Below are 21,487 nucleotides of genomic sequence, written 5' to 3' on the forward strand. Positions count from 1 at the left end.
TATCATTTAATTCTTTCATCATTTAATACATAGGTCATAAAGTCATAGCCTTTTTCTGCTTTCAACCTTTCCTGTTAAACTTACACACACTCGTAGTGCCTACGCACCTGTGAGGTCAAGACAAGTGTGCCATACATTGAAGCAAAACCACATAGGAGCTCGTAGACATATAGCGTTTCTGAGTATCTGCTCGGTTCACGGTCTTCAAGCTAAAACCACATATGAACTTAGTATCACCTATGTTATGAACTTGGTATGACCTGTGGATGCATCACGTTTCTGCGAACGTGCATTGTTGAGGTGTTACAGGATCTTGAAAAAAATAAAGACTTTTTGGCTATAAAAACCCTGTAGAAAATCTGATCGAGGTTCTTTTTTTTGCTCTGCTAAAGGACTCCACGTCACTATGACTTTTGAATCCCCATTCTTGGGACTCTTAGACCAAGATCTTCTCAAGTGTCTACACTCACAGGTTTAGACTTTGGTCTTTGAGTTTTGCTTTTTTTTTCTCCATTTTTTTTTATCTTTTACTGTTTTGTATTTGCATTTGGAATATCATTTGAAATTTTTAAATAAATTTTTGGAAACTTTTTGAAATCATTTTCTGACTGAAATCATTTACACCACAAAGACTGGAAGTTCCCTTTAAGGACCTTGTGTACCTCGGAAGGTAAGTTTTGAGCAGTCACACCACGGCACACTTGTCTTACTGATTTATATTACACACTTCATACATACCTAACATCCTAGCGAGGGGAGTTCACAGTTATTCCATCTCTGGGGGTAATCTAGAGTCCTATACCAGGGGTTATCCTTGAATCTAATTATTCTAGAAATGAATGTTAGGCAGATAATCCTGGGGCTGTGATTATAACTTGTTCATCTGTCCTCCAAAGGGTGTTAGAGGAGTAATTTTACATAGCTCCTTCCACTAGGAAAGAGTAGACTAGCAGGTTGGTAGGGAGTGAGCTCTCATTTAGTTCAATAACTAGTTAACTATGTGTGGTGAGCTTCCGTTAGCTATAGTAAAGTTATTCACCCCTTTTTGCATGTCCAGGACATGCTACAACATGCAAGAGATACAAGAGAGTATTGGTTGACATGGGTCATATCATGAGATTTAACTGAGGGTCCATGAGTTGTTATTTTTGGTTTAACAACCTGTTGCTGGGAGAAAGATTCAGTTTCCTTCCACATATCTCGTCCTTGTTGCATTTTATCAGGATAATATTCACTTGCAGGTGCTTTTGGGTTCACTGATCTTTCATTTTGAGCTACTGTTTTTCTCCAATAAGAGTTCATCCCATCAGATACTCTTGAACCTTCTCTCCTATAATGCATTGATTTTTACATTGGTTGCTGCCAGTTCAGTCTCCAGTTCCAGTTGTTCCTTATTTCTTTTCAATCGTTCCTCTTGTGCATCAAGCTCATGTTTCTTCTTCAAGGCGGCAGCTCTTTCCATGAGAGCAGCCTTCTCCGCCTGAGTTTTAATGCGAGCAGATGAAGTTGAAGAGGTACGTGATGAAGAACTGGATTTGGGGTTTGATTAGCATCAGGTCCAATAATATTTGAGTTTACATACCTCTGTTGTGTGGAGATTTGACTTTCAGCAGTGGTGTGTGTTTTCAGTCCTCAGATAACCACATAGTTCCATCATGTATAAAATCATCATATGTTTCCATTTTTGGATTAAACCATTGATTTTGCTTTTCACATTCATGTTCATGCAGTGGCAAACTCATCAATGACTCATGATTTTCTTTGTCTTCAGGACAGAGTTTTATTAATTGTTCCAAGTTAGATTTGACATCAGTTGCATTTTCATTAAATTTCATGAGCTCTTTCAGCTTTTCAATTGACTTCTTAGCGTGTTTACATTTTGAGTTTCTTGACTTCTGACCAGTTTCAATGAATAAAACCTTGCCTTTTGTAGTGGGTCTGATAACTGGTTTTTCCTTTTCAGAATCCTTCTCAACATCGCCATCTTGTGTCTCAACAGGATTAACAGCAAAGATTTGTGTCAGCAATTCAAACAGCTGATGTGTTCTGTGATTGTAGCTTTCAGTTAGCTGACTCCATCATATTAGCCACAGTTCAATACAGCAGTCCTTTTAGCTTATCCAATAAAGCTTAATGATTGCACTTACCCAGTCGTTTGAGCTCCGGAGGTTTCCAATCCACCTGTCAGTAATTAGCGTAGTGCAGGTGTCAACAATGTCCAGTTGATTGGAGATGGCAGCGTCAGGTTCATGAAACAAAACAATCTTATATCACCATCTTATTCTAAAAGTAAAAGACTAAAAAAGATTCTGCTAAGTTAATTGTAGAATTATTCCGTTTGAATGGTTGTAAGTTTTACTCATATAGAACGTAGTTCTCACTTCATTGTAATGGCAAAGTTTCAATTATTGCCATTAATACACAGGTAGGGGTGAAGTGATGATTTTCCAGTCGTGATTATAGTTGAGTTGGAAGTTTATTGTAGTTAATTGATGGGGATATGAGAACAAAAAACACATACCATTTCCAGTTAAACGTAGCCAGTAGAATACCTGTTGTTGATTGTCTGAGTGCTGGTCTGAAACATGAATGCTGGTCTGGTGAGAACTGTCTGTGCTCCCCCTACCTGTGCCTTCCACTTTCTGTCACCTATGCCACTATATATCCCCAATTCAGTGAAGCAGCAAAAAGGAAGCCAAAGAGAGAAATGATAACAGAACAAATATACACACAATTGTAGTGTTTTTTCCATATACCATTTAGTTATACACACTGAAGGCTATAATGCATTTCTATTGTTTCATATGAAAGTCTTTCTCACTCTACATCAATTTATTTATTACAAGGTTACACATGAGCTGACTGAAGAACTTGTGCTACCCAACACTGAGGCCTCCAAGGAAACAGAATGACAGAAAGAAGAGAAGATATCAGGAGAGAAGAAGGATCCTTACACTGTAACTGTTTCATAAAAACCCTTTCAATTCAAACGTCATAGCTGCTCCCAACTTACTGGTTCATATGTCAGCAACAAAACATGTAACATTTACCATTACACAGGATTAGCATTTCTCTCCAGTGTGAATCATTATGTGTTTGGTCAGATTTATCTTAGAACTAAGCCTTTTACCACACTCAGAGCAGCTAAAGGGTTTCTCTCCTGTATGAACTAACATGTGTCTGGTCAGATGCACTTTACGGTTAAACCTTTTACCACACTCAGAGCAGCTAAAGGGTTTCTCTCCTGTATGAACCAACATGTGTCTGGTCAGATGCACTTTTTGGTAAAATCTTTTAGTACAGTCAAGGCAGCTGAAGGGTTTCTCCCCTCTGTGAAATGCCATGTGATTTGTCAAACTAGACTTACGGGTAAATCTTTTCTCACACTCAGAGCAGCTGAAGGCCTTCTCTCCAGTGTGAATCATCATGTGACTGGTCAGTTTTCCCTCAGAACTAAACCTTTTACCACACTCAGAGCAGTTAAAGGGTTTCTCTCCTGTATGAACTAACATGTGTCTGGTCAGATGCCCTTTTCTGTTAAATCTTTTACCACACTCAAGGCAGCTGAAGGGTTTCTCCCCTCTGTGAGTTGCCATGTGAAATGAAAAACTTGACTTCGTGGTAAATCGTTTCTCACACTCAGAGCAGCTGAATGGTTTCTCTCCTGTGTGAACTATCATGTGTTGGGTTAAGGCTCCTTTTTGATAAAATGCTTTACTGCAAATAGAGCAACAGAAGGGTCTCTCTCCTTTGTGAACTAAGATGTGTGTGGCCAGACTTCCTCTTCGGGTAAAACCTTTACTGCAAACGGAGCAGCTGAAAGCGTTCTCTCCAGTGTGAACTAACATGTGTGTCTTCAGATTCCCCTTATGTCTATATTGTTTTCCACACTGAGAGCAGCTGTAGAATTTATCTCCTGTGTGAATAATCATGTGTTTGGACAGATTTCCTTTTCGGTTAAATCTTTGACCACACTCAGAGCAGCTGAAGGGTTTTTCTCCCATATGAATAGTCATGTGTGTAGTCAGATCATTTTGCAAGTAAAATCTTTTACCGCACTCAGAGCAGCTGAAAGCTTTCTCTCCTGTATGAACTAACATGTGTCTGGTCAGATGCCCTTTTCGGTTAAATCTTTTACTACACACAAGGCAGTTAAAGGGTTTCTCCCCTCTGTGATTTGCCATGTGATATGTCAAACTAGACTTACAGGTAAATCTGTTCTCGCATTTAGAGCAACTGAAGGGTTTCTCTCCTGTGTGAATCATCGTGTGTCTGATGAGATGCTCTTTTCGGTTAAATCTTTTACCGCACGCTGAGCACTTATGTGGTCTCTTACCAGTCAGTTTCTTATTTTTCAAGTTTAATTCTGACAGATCTTCTCTTGTCTCTTGCCAATCATCACTGTCATCAGTCTCAGGTTCATAAGAGTCTTCAATCTTGACCTCAATCTCTGGTTGTAAACATCTCTCTGGATCTGAGTGCCTCTCTGGTTCTGCTCCTCCACAGTCCTCTCCATCAACTCCTGTTTCCATCTGTTCAGTTTGTCTCTGATGAAGCTGTGAGGACTGAGGTTTCTCTTCATCATCTTCACTCTTCACAGAGACAGGAGTGAAGGGGAACTTGGTGGTATCAGCCTCCTCCAGTCCTTGAAGCTGTTCTTCCTCCTGACTGCTCCACAGTTCCTCATGTTCTTCTTTAATGTGTTGGGGCTTAGTGTCCTCCTGGTCCAGAATGTGGCTCCACTCCTGCTGCTCAGGTGGAAGATCTTCTTTACTCACCAACAGCTGCTGGACATCTGCAGGACACAGTAAACAAACATTAAAGGTACTTAGACCCGCTTTTTAATATTAATGACTGTCAAATCATTTTCAATCACTGTAAATCAATAGTTCATAGGAATTGATCAGATTTTAATCATGTTTAGAATTCACTTATTTTGGATTTAGAAAAAAGTTTTTAATGCTTTTATTTTGTAATTTTGTCTTTAGATTAGGGTACTTTAGTTCCTTTTTGGATACAGACCTACCTTTATTTTGAAAGAAAAATAAGGAACTTGTTGTAGACTGAAGATACTATATTAACTTAACCACGGAAAAAATAAACTTGTTGAAAAAAGTTAAAGTAAATGAAACCAGCCGAAGAGGTTGTGTAAAAAAAAAGTGAGGGCGTCGGTAGCCTAAGGCTGTGAGAACTGAGGTTTCATTAAGTCCTGGAGAGCGGGCAGACCGGGTTCAAATCCGACCTGTGGCTCCTTTCCCACAAGTCATTTCCCACTCTCTCTCCTTGGTTTCTGATTCTGTCCTATCTCTAAAATAAAGGCCGACAAAAGCCCATAAATATATCAACAAAAAGTGAAATGTTTGATGTCACAGGAGGGATATTACTTCACTGTTCTTTTCCATCACTGCAGCTACTGTCATTAAAAAACTTGCATTCATTTCAGACTTAATCTCACTGTGATTAACTTGTTAACGTTTACAGCCCTACTTTTAATGTTTTAATTGACATGCTCAAGAAAAGCATGATAAGTTCATGCTGAATGTCTATCCTGTCCTGTGTACTTGTTGCTATGGATGATGTCATTTTAATTCTGTTGAAGAAAATGAATGGATTATCTGTTACGATAGTTGGGAGAGAGATTGCTGTTGGGCGAGCTGAGCTACAGTGAAGCTGACACACTGCGCTGTCAATGAGGTTGAAACAGTGTGCTTTCAAATGAATTCAGCCCCACAGGAACCTCCTCAGCTTTCTACCTTGGTTTCTAGGATTTTTTTTATCTCACTTTGAAATGCTTCTACGGCTATGAAATGAGTAGTAACTCTCTGAGCAGAAGCAGTGTCAGTCACAGTGGATGAGATCAATGAAGGAAAGATGGACATCCTTCACAAGTTGTCTGGCTTTTACCTGGGTGAAAGTTGACTTCCTGTCTTTCACTTGTTGTTCCCTCTGTCAACAGAACCCTCTGACCCGCATAGATCCATCTGATGTTGAGTTAAGTAACATGACGTGCAAAAGTAGCTTGTTTCAAATGTACTTGAAGTAAAAGTTACTTAGTTACTTTTTTTAACCACAAATCTCTCATGTAGTGCAAAAAGGACACAAGGATTTAAATCCCAATGTTGTTTTTAACTAAAAGCAAATCTTTACAAATTAAAGTAACAAAATAAAACAAGTGGACACACAACATGTCAAACCCTTAGGGAAGGACTATGTGTCATTAGTTTCTTTGGTTTTTGATTTAGGCCAGGGCTGTATGTTCACTTTTTGTGCAGGTTGATTGTTTTGTAACACTAAAACAAGACTAAAACTTGTACCATGATATATAAAATGTCTTTTCAAAGTCTTAAACCAACCACAAGTTGTTTGTTCAGGTGATCAATTAAACAAGCAACAACAAAGCATGAAATAATCTACTTCATTTCAGAACTCTTAGTGTACGAACGACTCAGAAACCATTTTGTGTTTCTATCTGTGGGGTCAAACTCTGGAACAACTTACATTTAGAACTCAAACAAAGTACAAACATTAAACATTTTTTAAATATGTATTAAAAATATCTTCACAAGGTCCAGGGAGGAAGAAGTGGTTTGAATTCCATACGATGTCTGCAGGGATTCATGTTGCTGTTATTTTCATTTTTTTCCCTTTGTGTTGCTGTTGTTTTTGTTATTCTATTATTTGTAATCTGTAGGTCATTTATACATTCACTGATTCATTCTTTCAAAAAATAATTTTTATATTATATCATAATCTTAATTTACAAATATAATACAAGCTATCTGAATAGATGGAGAGGGGGTGTTTACTTCTTCCCACTCCTTTTTGGACATGTCACATGAAATAACTTAGTGTCCCAATTTTTCTGAATGATATTTTACACTGTAATCATTTTTCATCTTCTGGGTGATTGTTGATAACGCTGTCGGGAGAAACAGCATTCACAGCCGCTCCTGTGACTGCTGGCAAGTGAGTTTTGCGTTCGCAACAGCGCCTTTACGGTAAACAAGACAAGGGTCATGGGACCCATGTGACACTGGACTGAAAGTAGATACTTCAAAATAAAAGCACAGAAAAGATAGATAGATAGATAGATAGATATCAATGTGATTTCACCGTATTAAATTCCACATAAAAGCAATATCTGTGCTGAGCAGCAGATCTTCAACACATCACTGGAGCCATGTGAAGTGCCCTCATGCTTCAAAAGCTCCATCATCATCCCAGTCCCAAAGAAAAACGCCATAACAGGACTCAATGAATACAGGCCCGTCGCCCTGACGTCTGTGGTCATGAAGTCCTTTGAGAGACTGGTGTTGAGCCACCTGGAGGACATCACAGGCCCCCTGCTGGACCCCCTGCAGCTGGACCCTCTGCAGTTAGCCTACCGGTGGAGGATGCAGTCAACATGGGTCTGAATTACATCCTGGATCACCTCGACTCCCCGGGGACCTATGCTAGGATCCTGTTTGTGGACTTCAGCTCGGCCTCCAACACCATCATCCGGGACATCCTGCACCGTAAACTCACCCAGCTCACAGTGCCGGCCTCCACCTGTCAGTGGATCACCAACTTCCTGACTGACAGGAGGCAGCAGGTGAGGCTGGGAAGCACCACATCCAGCACCCGGATCATTAGCACTGGCGCCCCCCAGGGTTGTGTTCTCTCCCCACTGCTCTTCTCCCTCTACACCAATGACTACACCTCAGGGGACCCTTCTGTGAAACTCCTGAAATTTGCAGACAACATCACTGTCATCGGTCTCATTGAGGACGGAGACGAGTCTGCTTACAGACGGGAGGTGGAACAGCTGGCTCTCTGGTTCAGTCAGAACCATCTGGAGCTGAGCCCGCTCAAGACTGTGGAGAAGCCCCCCTTCACTCCCCCCTCACCATTCTGAACAGCACAGTGTCTACTAACTTCATATTCATTATCATGTTCATCTCAGCATTTTTTGCACTACTCACCACTGCACTATTGTCTTATTTAACCCTGTATACAGTGGGTACGGAAAGTATTCAGACCCCTTTACATTTTTCACTCTTTGTTTCATTGCAGCCATTTGCTAAAATCAAAAAAGTTCATTTTATTTCTCATTAATGTACACTCAGCACCCCATCTTGACAGAAAAAAACAGAAATGTAGAAATTTTTGCAAATTTATTAAAAAAGAAAAACTGAAATATCACATGGTCATAAGTATTCAGACCCTTTGCTGTGACACTCATTTAACTCACATGCTGTCCATTTCTTCTGATCCTCCTTGAGATGGTTCTGCTCCTTCATTGGAGTCCAGCTGTGTTTAATTAAACTGATTGGACTTGATTAGGAAAGGCACACACCTGTCTATATAAGACCTTACAGCGCATGTCAGAGCAAATGAGAATCATGAGGTCGAAGGAACTGCCCAAGGAGCTCAGAGACAGAATTGTGGCAAGGCACAGATCTGGCCAAGGTTACAAAAGAATTTCTGCAGCACTCAAGGTTCCTAAGAGCACAGTGGCCTCCATAATCCTTAAATGGAGGAAGTTTGGGACAACCAGAACTCTTCCTAGACCTGGCTGTCCAGCCAAACTGAGCAATCGTGGGAGAAGAGCCTTGGTGAGACAGGTAAAGAAGAACCCAAAGATCACTGTGGCTGAGCTCCAGAGATGCAGTAGGGAGATGGGAGAAAGTTCCACAATGTCAACTATCACTGCAGCCCTCCACCAGTCGGGGCTTTATGGCAGAGTGGCCCGACGGAAGCCTCTCCTCAGTGCAAGACATATGAAAGCCCGCATAGAGTTTGCCAAAAAATACATGAAGGACTCCCAGACTATGAGAAAGATTCTCTGGTCTGATGAGACCAAGATTGAACTTTTTGGCTTTAATTCTAAGCGGTATGTGTGGAGAAAACCAGGCACTGCTCATCACCTGCCCAATACAATCCCAACAGTGAAACATGGTGGTGGCAGCATCATGCTATGGGGGTGTTTTTCAGCTGCAGGGACAGGACGACTGGTTGCAATTGAAGGAAAAATGAATGCGGCCAAGTACAGAGATATCCTGGAAGAAAACCTCTTCCAGAGTGCTCAGGACCTCAGACTGGGCCGAAGGTTCACCTTCCAACAAGACAATGACCCTAAGCACACAGCTAAAATAACAAAGGAGTGGCTTCGGAACAACTCTGTGACCATTCTTGACTGGCCCAGCCAGAGCCCTGACCTAAACCCAATTGAGCATCTCTGGAGAGACCTGAAAATGGCTGTCCACCAACGTTCATCATCCAACCTGACAGAACTGGAGAGGATCTGCAAGGAAGAATGGCAGAGGATCCCCAAATCCAGGTGTGAAAAACTTGTTGCATCATTCCCAAGAAGACTCATGGCTGTACTAGCTCAAAAGGGTGCTTCTACTCAATACTGAGCAAAGGGTCTGAATACTTATGACCATGTGATATTTCAGTTTTTCTTTTTTAATAAATTTGCAAAAATTTCTACATTTCTGTTTTTTTTCTGTCAAGATGGGGTGCTGAGTGTACATTAATGAGAAATAAAATGAACTTTTTTGATTTTAGCAAATGGCTGCAATGAAACAAAGAGTGAAAAATGTAAAGGGGTCTGAATACTTTCCGTACCCACTGTATATTAGTGTTTTGCTCATTATGTATAACTTTGTACATTCAGAGCACAGTTACTGAAGACAAATTCATTACGTGTGTAAGCATACATGGCCAATAAAGCTGATTCTGATTCACTGGTTACTGAAATTATTTGCAGACCTATCAAGACATTGATTTTATGTGCAATTTAAAACAGGGAAAATCACATTCTATCTACTCATCCATCTATCTATATATCGCCGGGCTTTTATTTTGAAGTGTTTACTTCCAGTCCAGTGTCACATGGGTCCACAGACTCTCTTGTTTACCGTAAAGGCGCTGATAAATACGCAGCAACAATCAAACACGCGCTGACTCGACAGCAGTGAGTTCCAGGACTCTTTCCATGAACTCTGCATTGTTCACATTTAAATTTGACACTTTTCGGCTTCTAGTCTGAATCTGGACTTTGTAGTCCTTTATTTGAGCCGCATTGAACTCAACTGCTTTATCTATGTTAGCTAGCATAACTGAGTGTTGCTGTATCCGTGTACCTAGCGTGTCCACTTTTCCAGTTAGCTGTTTTATTGCGTTCAGGACTTCGTTCGTTCCTTCCCTACCTTCCTCTGAGCCAGTGTCCTTCTTTTTAGTTGCTGGTGGGTTCTTCGCTGGTGAGAAAGGGTCTTTTCTTCTGTAGCTCTCGGTAGAGACCTCCATCTTAACATCATCGTGGTCGTCAATCTCCGAGCTACTGTAGGCTGAAGAGAAGTTATTTTCCGTCGTCATGCTGCAGTTTCCGGAGCACTTTATGGTTAAAGCGTCGGTATGGTGTATTAGAGATTCATACGATCAGATAGAATTGAGTTGGATGGTAAAGTATTTGTAAAAGTGGGACAAGCAGACAGAGCTCACAAGAGACGCTGAACCCGGTCCTCCATCTTGCCGGAAGTCTTCTTCTTCTTCTTCTTCTTTGGCAGCTGGTATCCAAAAAGTTGCATTACTGCCATCTGCTGGATTTAATTATTACTCACATTCCTAAATCCTCCTCAACAAACCTGTTCTCAAGAGATATTTAAACAAGCATCTTCAGCCTCTCCCTCTCTCCCCTCACTCCAAAATACTTTTGAAATCTCTTCTTACGAGTCCCTCTCTCTCTCCATTTCTGACATCATATTATGTCTATGTGCTACATACTTTCTACATTTAATAACTACATGTTCAACTGTTTCTGCTAGATTGCATATCTCACAAAGACCGGATGAATGTTTTCCAATGATATGTAGAGTGCTATTTAAATGACTGTGACCAATTCTTAACCTGGACATTACGACCTCCTCTATTCTGTTGCTCCCTCTGTATTTGACTTTATCTATTTCCCTCTGAATTGAGTATAAATGTCTTTCCTTTGTCTGATTGTTCCAATATTGTTGCCATTCCTGTTTAATTTTACTCCATGTGACTCGTTTCCCTTCTGACTTAATAATTTGATGTTAATATCAATCCTCTCTTTCTTTACAGCTTCCTTTGTCAACCTGTCCACCTTTTCATTTCCTGCTGTGCTGGAACCCACATGAATATCACATCTGTCTCCTGTTTAACCACCTGGGAATGTGTAAATATGATTTCATATAATAAATCTTGACGACTGTGAGATGATCCTGATTGAATACTGTATAAAGCGCTGACTGAATCACTGCATATCATCACTTTCCTTCCTTTAATTTGCTCAACACATTCTAATGCAACTAAAATGGCGTACAACTCTACTGTGTAAACCTTCAGGAAATCTGACATTCTCTTCGCTACTTCAACAATGAATTTTGGAATAAACGCAGCTGATCCTGTTGCATTTGTCATAGGGTCTTTAGATCCATCTGTGAATACTTGTACATGATCTCCATGTCTTTGTTCTATGTGTTCACTTACTAAATCAACATTTCTTTTTCTTTCCTTTCTCTTTAGTAACTCCAAGTCTACTTCGGCTGTGTCAAGCATCCACATTGGAACTGGTGGCCATAAAACAGTTGGACTGATATCCTTGTCATACACTCCCATATCTCTCGCCACTCTATCCCCTATCCATCCAAAAATGGACTTAATTGTTCTCTCTTTTTCCCAGCAATCCTTTAACACTGATTTTGTTGGGTGACTATCTCCATGTCCTGTCAAGTTCAGCCAATAATTTGCTAATAGCTGTTTCCTCCTTAAACATAGTGGCATCTCTCCTACTTCTACCTGAAGTGCACATATTGGAGATGATTTCACTGCCCCAATACATATCCTAAGAGCCTGTGCCTGAATCATTTTCTAACTTTGCAAGTGTTGATTTTGCTGCAGATCCATATACCACTCCCATACTCAATCCTCGTTCTAATTAACGCCACATATATATATTTTAAGGCAGCAACATCAGCTCCCCAATCCATTCCTACGAGACATCTCTTTACATTTATTACTTTTTTGCATTTATCAACAATATTCCTTATGTGTTCCTTCCATGTCAACCAGACATCAAAATATACCCCTAAAAAAAGAAATGAATCAACTTGTTCTAGCTTATTTCCATACAATGTCAAACCAATATTCTCCCCAATTTTATCTTTCGAGAAAAGAACATGATCTTTGTTTTTTCCACAGAAAATGTAAATCCCCACTTTAATCCCCACTTCTCAACTAAACTGATCCCTTTCTGAATTTTATTTACAATAAAATGTATATTCTTTCCTTTTTTCCACAATGCTCCATCATCCGCAAACAATGATCTTCCTATATCTGTTGGGATATTATCAAATATATAATTTATCATAATTTATCATTTATCACACTTCCCTGTGGTGTTCCATTCTCTACAACATACTTTTTAGATATTTCATCACCTATTTTAACTTGAATCGATCTCTTATTCAGAAAATCCATTATCCAATTAAAAATCCTTCCCTTGACTCCCATGAGATGTAACTGAATCAAAAGTCCCTCTCTCCAAAGCATATCATATCCTTTCTCAACATCAAAAAAAAATGCAACTACTGTTTCTTTTGTAACCTGAGCTTTTCTTACAACGTCTTCTAAGCTTACCACCGGATCCATAGTTCCTCGCCCTTTTCTAAACCCACTCTGATATTCCGCCATCATCCCTCTTTTCTCTAGATAGTACACCATTCTTTCATTTACCATGCGCTCCATCAGTTTACAAATATGTGATGTTAAGGCGATTGGCCTGTAGTTTGCTGCATTGCTTGGATCTTTTCCTGGTTTCCTTATAGAAACAATCACTGCCTCCTTCCAGCTAATTGGCAACCTCCCTTCCTCCCATACCTTATTATACAACATTAACAATCTGCTAAGTGCCTCTGTACTTAAATGCTTTAACATGATATAACATATCTCATCTTTCCCTGGAGCACTCATTCCAGACTTAGCCAATGATTTTGTTAGCTCTCCCATTGTAAAAGGTACACTAATGTTATCCTCAACATGATTTTTCTTACTCAGTGCTTCAATATTTTCAAATTTCGTTTTAACCCTGTACCTTTTTGCTTCCTCACTCAGATTATTAGAACTGTTTATTGTAGCAAACATTTTAACCATTAATTCTGCTTTTTCTTTATTAGTTATTGCACCATCCTTTCCGTCATTTAAAACAGGATCGTTTCAATCTCTTCTGTCCCCTCTCATCCTTCTAATCATCCCCCAAATTCCTCCTATGGTCTTTTTCCCTATTGTACCACAAAATGTTCTCCAGTAAGTTCTTTTTGCTTCTCTTACAGCCCTCCTGACTTCTGCCTGATAGTAAGTTTTTGTTTGCCTTTTTTTGATTATTAAATACTTTTAGTTTATTCTGCACTTGGGTCCACCTCTCCTTGTTTTCCAACCATTCATGACAATCAGAGGCAGCCGCAGATATGTTTCCTTCTGACTCCTATGACTTTCTCTCACCCAATCACTAAAGAGCTCTCATTGCTCATGCCAAAAAAGAACCAAACAAACCAATGGACGCTCTGACGGGTGGCAACCCCGATGACTCTCAGTTAGCATGCAGGCTATGCTAACATGCTAACAGGACAGTTAGACAGCAGAGTGAGGAAGGGTAGCCTGTACTCTTCAGACAGGACTGAAGGTCTCTGAGTGAGTTCAGTGTAAATCAAACTGCAGCTCTGACACATGAGAGGAGCTGAAACACGAGTCACACTGAGCCACTGTCAGCTTTTATTCTTCATGTGTCAAACACACCAATCATGAAAGAGTCAGTGTGATGTTCAGGAAGTGTTCACAGTCTGCAGTCAAAGTACCAAAGTACTTAGTTCTACGTATCAGTTCTGCTTTTAAACATTTCTCAGAGTAAAGTTGGATCACTTTGACTTCTGTTGTTAAGATATTAGAAGTTAAACTACACAGTGTGAGTGTTGGACTGTAATCTGATATATGAGCAGATTATTATTCCTGATGTGTTCATGTGTACGATCAGGGCTGAACTGACCATCTGACATACCACGTATTTTCATGAAGGGCCGACGCACCTTGTGACTGATAAAGTTAACTTTTAACACCCGGCCCCTAAAGCAGGGACAGCTGTTCATTGGTTGGTGGAGCTAGGTAGACATAAAGCTGCCCCCCCTCCCTTCCTCTCTGGGTTAAAGTAAGTGAGTCAACGTCAGGAAACCACTTCTACACTGAAAGAGGAAGTGGAGGAGGGAGAGGGACAACTCTCTCTGGCTCGCTCCACCTCTCACTCACTGTGCACGCCATGACAGCAGGAGGAGAGGAGAAATGTCAAAGCATTCAGATCATTACAGATAAAAAAAACAGTAGAGAGGGTGAGAAGTTAAACCCTGAAGTAACATGAGACTGTCTTCATACAGACAGGCAGACAGACAGACATACAGACAGACAGACAGACGGACGGACTGGTGGGCGGGCGGACTGCCGGGCGGGCGGGTGGGCGGCCAAACGGACAAAATTTTGACTCAAAGATTCACGCTCACTTCTGTGTTACCTCATAGCATGGCATAGCGGTCAAAACAGTGTATGTGCTCTCTCCGTCCAGCAACACCTGAAACCCCAGTGAAAGTTCCTACCTCTAAAGAGTATCACCTTAACCCAACGGTGACACCTGCTGGAACAATTTGTGTCTTACACTTCATTCTCCTAAACATGGCTCCTACACAGACTATAATCTGGAAGTCATATCCATAATCGATGCGTCCCTAGTTTTAACATATTCTTCTGCAGCAGTACCTACAAACATGCAGCCACAAAATCACTAATGACCTACTCATGGCAGCTGACTCCAGACTTTAACCATCCTCATCCTCGTTGAGCTCAGTGCAGCCTTCGACACCATCTCCCATCACACACTCCTTGACAGACTTGCCTCCATTGGAATCACTGACACACCCTTGCACTGGTTTTCATCCTATCTCTCTGGTCGCACTCAGTTCAGTAAAGCTCCTTCAAATCCCAGCCATTTCCATTCACTACCGGTGTTCCTCAGGGTTCTGTCCTGGGCCCCCTTCTGTTCATCATCTATCTCCTTCCTTTTGGCCACATCTTCCGTAATTATAAAATCCAGTGCCATTGCTATGCGGATGACACCCAGCTCTACCTATCCACCAAACCCACCTCCTCCCTCCCGCCCACTTCCCCGACTGATTGCCTGCAAGAATTCAAATCCTGGTTCACCTGCAACTTCCTCAAATTAAACAGTGACAAAACCAAGCTTCTCCTCATCGGCACCAAATCAACAATCTCTAAACTCAACAGTTTTTCTCTGGCTATTGACCACTCCTCAGTTTCTCCCTCCCCTCAGCTCACATCAATAATGTCACCCGGTCTGCTTATTTCCATCTACGTAACATTAATCGCCTCCGCCCGTCCCTCACTCCCAGCAGTACTGCTATCCTCATCAACACCCTGATTACATCCCGCATTGACTACTGCAACTCCCTTCTCTTTGGTCTCCCTCTCAAGTCCATCCACAAACTTCAACTGGTCCAGAACTCTGCTGCTTGCATCATCACCAGAACGCCCTCTGTTAATCACATCACCCCTGTCCTACAGCAGCTTCATTGGCTCCCGGTTAAACATCGCATCACCTTCAAAATTCTGCTCCTCACCTTCAAGGCCATCCACAACCTCGCTCCGCTTTACCTCTCTGAACTCCTGCACATCAACACACCTACCTGCACTCTCAGGTCTTCTTCCATTCAACTTACTGCACCACCCGCCCGCCTGTCCACCATGGGGGTCCAGGGCCTTCAGCCGCTCTGCCCCCCAAATGTGGAACTCCCTCCCACCACAAATCCGTAATATCGACTCTCTCTCCATTTTCAAATCTCATCTCAAAACACATCTTTTTAAACTGGCATATTCAGTCTGATCATTCTCCACCCGGTCTCATAACTCCTTTATATCCTGTACATTTGTGTTTTTTTTGTTTTTAATGTTAATTCTATCGTTGTGTTGTTACTTTGTTGTTTTCATCTCTGCTCTGTAAGGTGACCATGAGAGTTTTTTTTGAAAGGCACCTTTAAATAAAATGTATTATTATTATCATTATTACAGGTGTGGGGGGGGGGAGTGTGTGATCACCAGAAAGTCAGTCAAAAGAGAACGAGAGAGAGAGAGAGAGAGAGAGAGAGAGAGAGAGAGTAACCAGTGCTCCTCTTGTCCATGGTGCTCACTCTTCAGCTTCATTTTGGTTTTGTGGGATACTGCAGTGTGTGAATGTCAGGGGGCTGAAAAGGATGGTGTGTTCATGGATCACAGGACGGATTGGAGGGTCCAGTCCAAATACAGGACTGTTTATTTTTGTCCCAGTCAATCTCCATGGACGACCAGTTTAACTGTGAAGATTCTGAAAAGTTTCATATGAAGATGTAATAACTCTTTAATGATCGTTCTTCTCAGACTGCAGCTCTCCCAGCAGGGGGCACTCTGCTATGGATCAGTGTGAGGACACAGAGAAGGGAGTCCATCCCTCTAAAACCTCTCTGTGTGAGGAACATGAAGCTCTGAGGTGAGGATCTCTAACTGTCCATGACCCTTCTCCATGTCACAGCTCAGTGCTCACATCACTCCACCTTAATCATCATCACCATCACCATCATCACCATCACCATCATCATCATCACTGTCTCATCTGCTGCTCACAGTAACTAATAATGTTGTTTTTATTTGTATCAGGATGCAAGAACAGAGACCAGACTCTCCTGGACCCAGCTGTGTGTCCATGAAGAGTGACCAGTCTAAAGATGTTATTAGAAACTTTAAAGATGGACGACCTGCTGATGGAAGGTGAGATCTGAAATTGACAAAGAGCTCTGTTCTGCTTTCCTGTAACTCTTTCATCCTCAGCCATTTACATGCCTCTCAGTCTTCAGTCCATGTTCACCTCTCCCAGGACTCATACTTTCCTCCTGTCTCTCCTACTTCTCCAACAGAGGTCCTCAGAATTCACCTCCTTCTCTTCTAGGTTTCAATAGCCCAGACCTTCCCTTCTACTCTACTCACCTGTCTTCATTTTCCTCATCAGCTTCATTTAGTTTTCTTACCACTTCATGATCATTGTGTGCTTTGGTTCTATCTTGTGTTTTTTTTAATGATTATAAAAATAATCATTTTATTGCAGCTGTGAGTCCATTTATTTCTGCATTTGGGTCCTTCCCTGCGCCCTATTTCCCAGACACTGTCAGAACTTAACCTGCCTGACTACTAGAAAGAAGCTAAGTATTCTTAGACAAAGTCAATAATAATAATAATAGGCCAACCCTTAAAAAGAGACAAATCTAAGGAAAGATTTATTTTTGGGCTTTTTGTTCCGTTATTTAGAGACGGGACAGTAGATAGAGTCGGAAATCAAGGAGAGAGAGAATGGGGAATGACATGCAGGAAAGGAGCCACAGGTCAGATTTTTATTGAATGAAAATTTTAGTTTTTCCCTCAGGTAGAATTAAAGTCCCCTCCTTCCTCACTCCCAATGATGACCAAAACAAACGGATATACTATCCACAATATCAGACTTCATTCACTGAGAGTCTGCTTCTGCACGTCCATTTGAAAGCATGCACCATCAAGGATGGGAGCAACGGTTTTAATAACTGTGATTAGAGGATTATGGTCCACGAGGTGGATGTTGGAGGTCCTGACTTTGTCCACAGCCCAGATCCTGAACCTGATGAGGTTCTGCTGGTGAGATGTTGGGCATTGAAAGCTTCAGGTCAATTCACTAACCTACCTGGTCCATACATCCTGCTGATCCAGTTGACCATTGTACTGATATCTGACTACACTTTCTCCTGGACTACATAGTTTAATACTTTGATCCTTGTTTTAGTGAATAGTACCTGAGTTTAGCTGAGGTGCATGTAGTACATCAGGGATGATGTCATGGTGGTATACTGAACGTTTGGTCCAGTGATCTTGGCTGGACACTGGTGAGCAGATGTATCATGAAGACTGCAGACAAAGATCTTCAATGCTCTTGAGGGTTTTTTTTACAAACCTTGAGGATCCATATACAGGACTGACTCACATTGTAAAAACTACTGTGATGGTGCAAGCAGCACTTATTCCCATCTGAAGTGGTGTCAGTCTGAAGACTTTGTCCCAGAAGTGAGTTCCAGGTTGAGGTTCCTGAAGTTGTTATGGACAAGTCCTTGATCTGGATCTGTTCTGTATCCTAATAGTAGTTGCTGCTCGTGGTACCTACAGTCTCTAAATGTACTATGGGAGGTAGAGCCTTCAGTTATCAGGCTCCTGTCCTCTGGAATCATCTTCCAGCCGGGGTATGGGAGGCAGACACAATTTGTACTTTTAAGAATAGACTTAAAACTTTCCTTTTTGATAAATCTTATTGTCAGGCCTGGCACAGGTGTAGACCAGCTCCTAGTTATGCTGCTATAGGCTTAGACTACCGGGGGAACTGGCACCTTGAGCTCTTATCTCTCCTCCCCCTCTCTCTCTCTCACTCTGTGAGATCATATTACTGCATGTTGTTATCTGTAAATCTCAGTTACTAACCACAGCATCTTTCTGAGCTATGTTTATGTTTGAGTCTTCTTCTGTTAACTTTAATTTCATCAGTCTAAAGAATTTGAGGACAGACACAGTGTTGGCTGTATTATGAGTGAGATACTGTTCTAATAGAAACAGAGAGAACTGTGGAGAACTTCAGCTCTGCCTCCTGATTACTGATTATCCATCTGCTAGTTTGAACTGGAACAATTTTTCATTAACCAGCTGTTTGTTTGTCTCAGAATACAGGAACAGAGACCAGACTCTCCTGGACCCAGCTGTGTGTCCATGAAGAGTGACCGGTCTATGGGTTGTTTTTTTGAGTTTAAAGATGGACGTCCTGCTGATGGAAGGTGAGAATTAAAAATGAAGTAAATGTTCTGACTCTGTTGTTTAAAGACTCATATCTTGGCTCAGAGCTTCATAATATATCCCGTTGTTTTCTTGTGTAATATGTCCTGTCACAGAGTTCAACAGGAGAGCTCCAACGTTCACAAAGATCAATCAGACCAGCAGAATCCAACAGACCTGGACTCCATCTTTATGGTGTGTTCAACACACTGTTAATTAATATACTACTATCACAATAATTTAATTCTAAGTTATTGTTCTGTTTAGACCAGCTGACCTTCAGACTGACAGATGAATCACATGTTGAGTTCTACCAGTTTCTATTAAATATCCAGTGTCTCCTTCTGTTCCAGCTGCTGGAGGAGAACATCATCACCTTTGTGAAGAACGAGCTGAAGAGAGTGCAGAGGGTTCTGAGTCCAGATTACCCAGAATGCTTAGAGAGTCAGAGTGAGGATGAAGAGCAGGGGAGAAGCTATAAAGAGGCATTTTTGAAGATCACTCTCCACTTCCTGAGGAGAATGAAGCAGGAGGAGCTGGCTGACTATCTGCAGAGCAGTAAGAACATTTGAACAGATTTAGTATTTTAGAAAAAGGACAAAGAGGTTTAAAATTCCAAATTCAGATAGTCATGTGATCTATATCAGGATCTGTTCATTGATTTCTTTCTTTATTCAGGAACAGTCGCTGCAGAGTGCTGGCGTAAACTCAAATCTGACCTGAAGGAGAAGTTACAGTGTCTGTTTGAGGGGATTGCTAAAGCAGGAAACCCAACCCTTCTGAACCAGATCTACACAGAGCTCTACATCACAGAGGGAGGGACTGGAGAGGTCAATGATGAACACGAGGTCAGACAGATTGAAACAGCATCCAGGAAACCAGACAGACCAGAAACAACCATCAGACAAGAAGACATCTTTAAAGCACCTGGAGGAGATGAACCAATCAGAACAGTGATGACAAAGGGAGTGGCTGGCATCGGAAAAACAGTCTTAACACAGAAGTTCACTCTGGACTGGGCTGAAGACAAAGCCAACCAGGACATACACTTCACATTTCCATTCACTTTCAGAGAGCTGAATGTGCTGAAAGAGAAAAAGTTCAGCTTGGTTAAACTTGTTCATCACTTCTTTCCTGAAACCAAAGAAGCAGGAATCTGCAGGTTTGAAGAGTTCCAGGTTGTGTTCATCTTTGACGGTCTGGATGAGTGTCGACTTCCTCTGGACTTTAAAAACAACCAGACCCTGACTGATGTCACAGAGTCCACCTTAGTGGATGTGCTGCTGACTAACCTCATCAGGGGGGAACTGCTTCCCTCTGCTTGCCTCTGGATAACCACACGACCTGCAGCAGCCAATCAGATCCCTCCTGAGTGTGTTGACATGGTGACAGAGGTCAGAGGGTTCTCTGACCCACACAAGAAGAAGTACTTCAGGAAGAGATTCAGAAATGTAGAGCAAGCCAACAGAATCATCTCCCACATCAAGACATCCAGAAGCCTCCACATCATGTGCCACATCCCAGTCTTCTGCTGGATCACTGCTACAGTTCTGGAGGATGTGCTGAAGACCAGAGAGGGAGGAGAGCTGCCCAAGACCCTGACTGAGATGTACATCCACTTCCTGGTGGTTCAGTCCAAACTGAAGAACATCAAGTATGATGGAGGAGCTGAGACAGATCCACACTGGAGTCCAGAGAGCAGGAAGATGATTGAGTCTCTGGGAAAACTGGCTTTTGAGCAGCTGCAGAAAGGAAACCTGATATTCTATGACTCAGACCTGACAGAGTGTGGCATCGATATCAGAGCAGCCTCAGTGTACTCAGGAGTGTTCACACAGATCTTTAAAGAGGAGAGAGGACTGTACCAGGACAAGGTGTTCTGCTTCATCCATCTGAGTGTTCAGGAGTTTCTGGCTGCTCTTCATGTCCATCTGACCTTCATCAACTCTGAAGTCAATCTGATGTCAGAAGAACAAACACCCTGGTGGTCTAAGGTATTCAGAGAAAAACCTGACCCAACACTTTTATATCAGAGTGCTGTTGACCAGGCCTTACAGAGTCCTAATGGACACCTGGACTTGTTCCTCCGCTTCCTCCTTGGTCTTTCTCTAGAGACCAATCAGAATCTCATACAAGGTCTGCTGACACATACAGGAAGTGGCTCACAGACTAATCAGAAAACAGTCGAGTACATAAAGGAGAAGATCAGTAAGGATCTGTCAGCAGAGAAAAGTATCAATCTGTTCCACTGTCTGAATGAACTGAATGATCATTCTCTAGTGGAGGAGATCCAACAGTCCCTGAGATCAGGACATCTCTCCACAGATAAACTGTCTACTGCTCAATGGTCAGCTCTGGTCTTCATCTTACTGTCATCAGAAAAAGATCTAGACGTGTTTGAACTGAAGAAATACTCTGCTTCAGAGGAGGCTCTTCTGAGGCTGCTGCCTGTGATCAAAGCTTCAAACAAAGCTCTGTACGTGCTCACATAACTATCCAGGTTAAATATAGTTCTCTTTATTCAGAAATAACAACTATTGTTTGTAAT

The 21,487-nt window shown here is 41.6% G+C and overlaps 2 protein-coding genes across 4 annotated transcripts in view; one reads left to right on the plus strand and one right to left on the minus strand.

Annotated features, from left to right (window-relative positions):
• The window catches only part of LOC132972003 (NACHT, LRR and PYD domains-containing protein 4-like), a 71,386-nt gene that overhangs the window by 44,381 nt on the left and 5,518 nt on the right, over window positions 1-21,487 (plus strand). Inside the window, exons 1-6 of one of the 3 annotated variants that reach the window (XM_061034842.1) lie at window positions 16,500-16,591; window positions 16,759-16,869; window positions 18,831-18,941; window positions 19,056-19,134; window positions 19,293-19,497; window positions 19,618-21,415. In XM_061034842.1, coding sequence (XP_060890825.1) covers window positions 16,515-16,591; window positions 16,759-16,869; window positions 18,831-18,941; window positions 19,056-19,134; window positions 19,293-19,497; window positions 19,618-21,415 — 2,381 coding nt within the window. In that variant the 5' untranslated portion in view covers window positions 16,500-16,514. Of the gene's footprint in view, window positions 1-16,499; window positions 16,592-16,758; window positions 16,870-18,830; window positions 18,942-19,055; window positions 19,135-19,292; window positions 19,498-19,617; window positions 21,416-21,487 lie in introns of those variants that run through there. The other 2 variants (XM_061034840.1, XM_061034841.1) reach the window with 2 other exon arrangements.
• Window positions 2,458-10,712, minus strand: LOC132972018 (gastrula zinc finger protein XlCGF57.1-like). The gene is made up of 2 exons (XM_061034877.1): window positions 10,197-10,712; window positions 2,458-4,795 (listed from the first exon to the last, which is right to left on the minus strand). Exons 1-2 carry the CDS (start codon window positions 10,360-10,362, stop codon window positions 3,063-3,065), a joined length of 1,899 nt encoding a protein of 632 aa, XP_060890860.1. The 5' UTR covers window positions 10,363-10,712; the 3' UTR covers window positions 2,458-3,062.

Source organism: Labrus mixtus, chromosome 3, assembly GCF_963584025.1.
Source record: "Labrus mixtus chromosome 3, fLabMix1.1, whole genome shotgun sequence".
Lineage (NCBI taxonomy): Eukaryota > Metazoa > Chordata > Actinopteri > Labriformes > Labridae > Labrus > Labrus mixtus.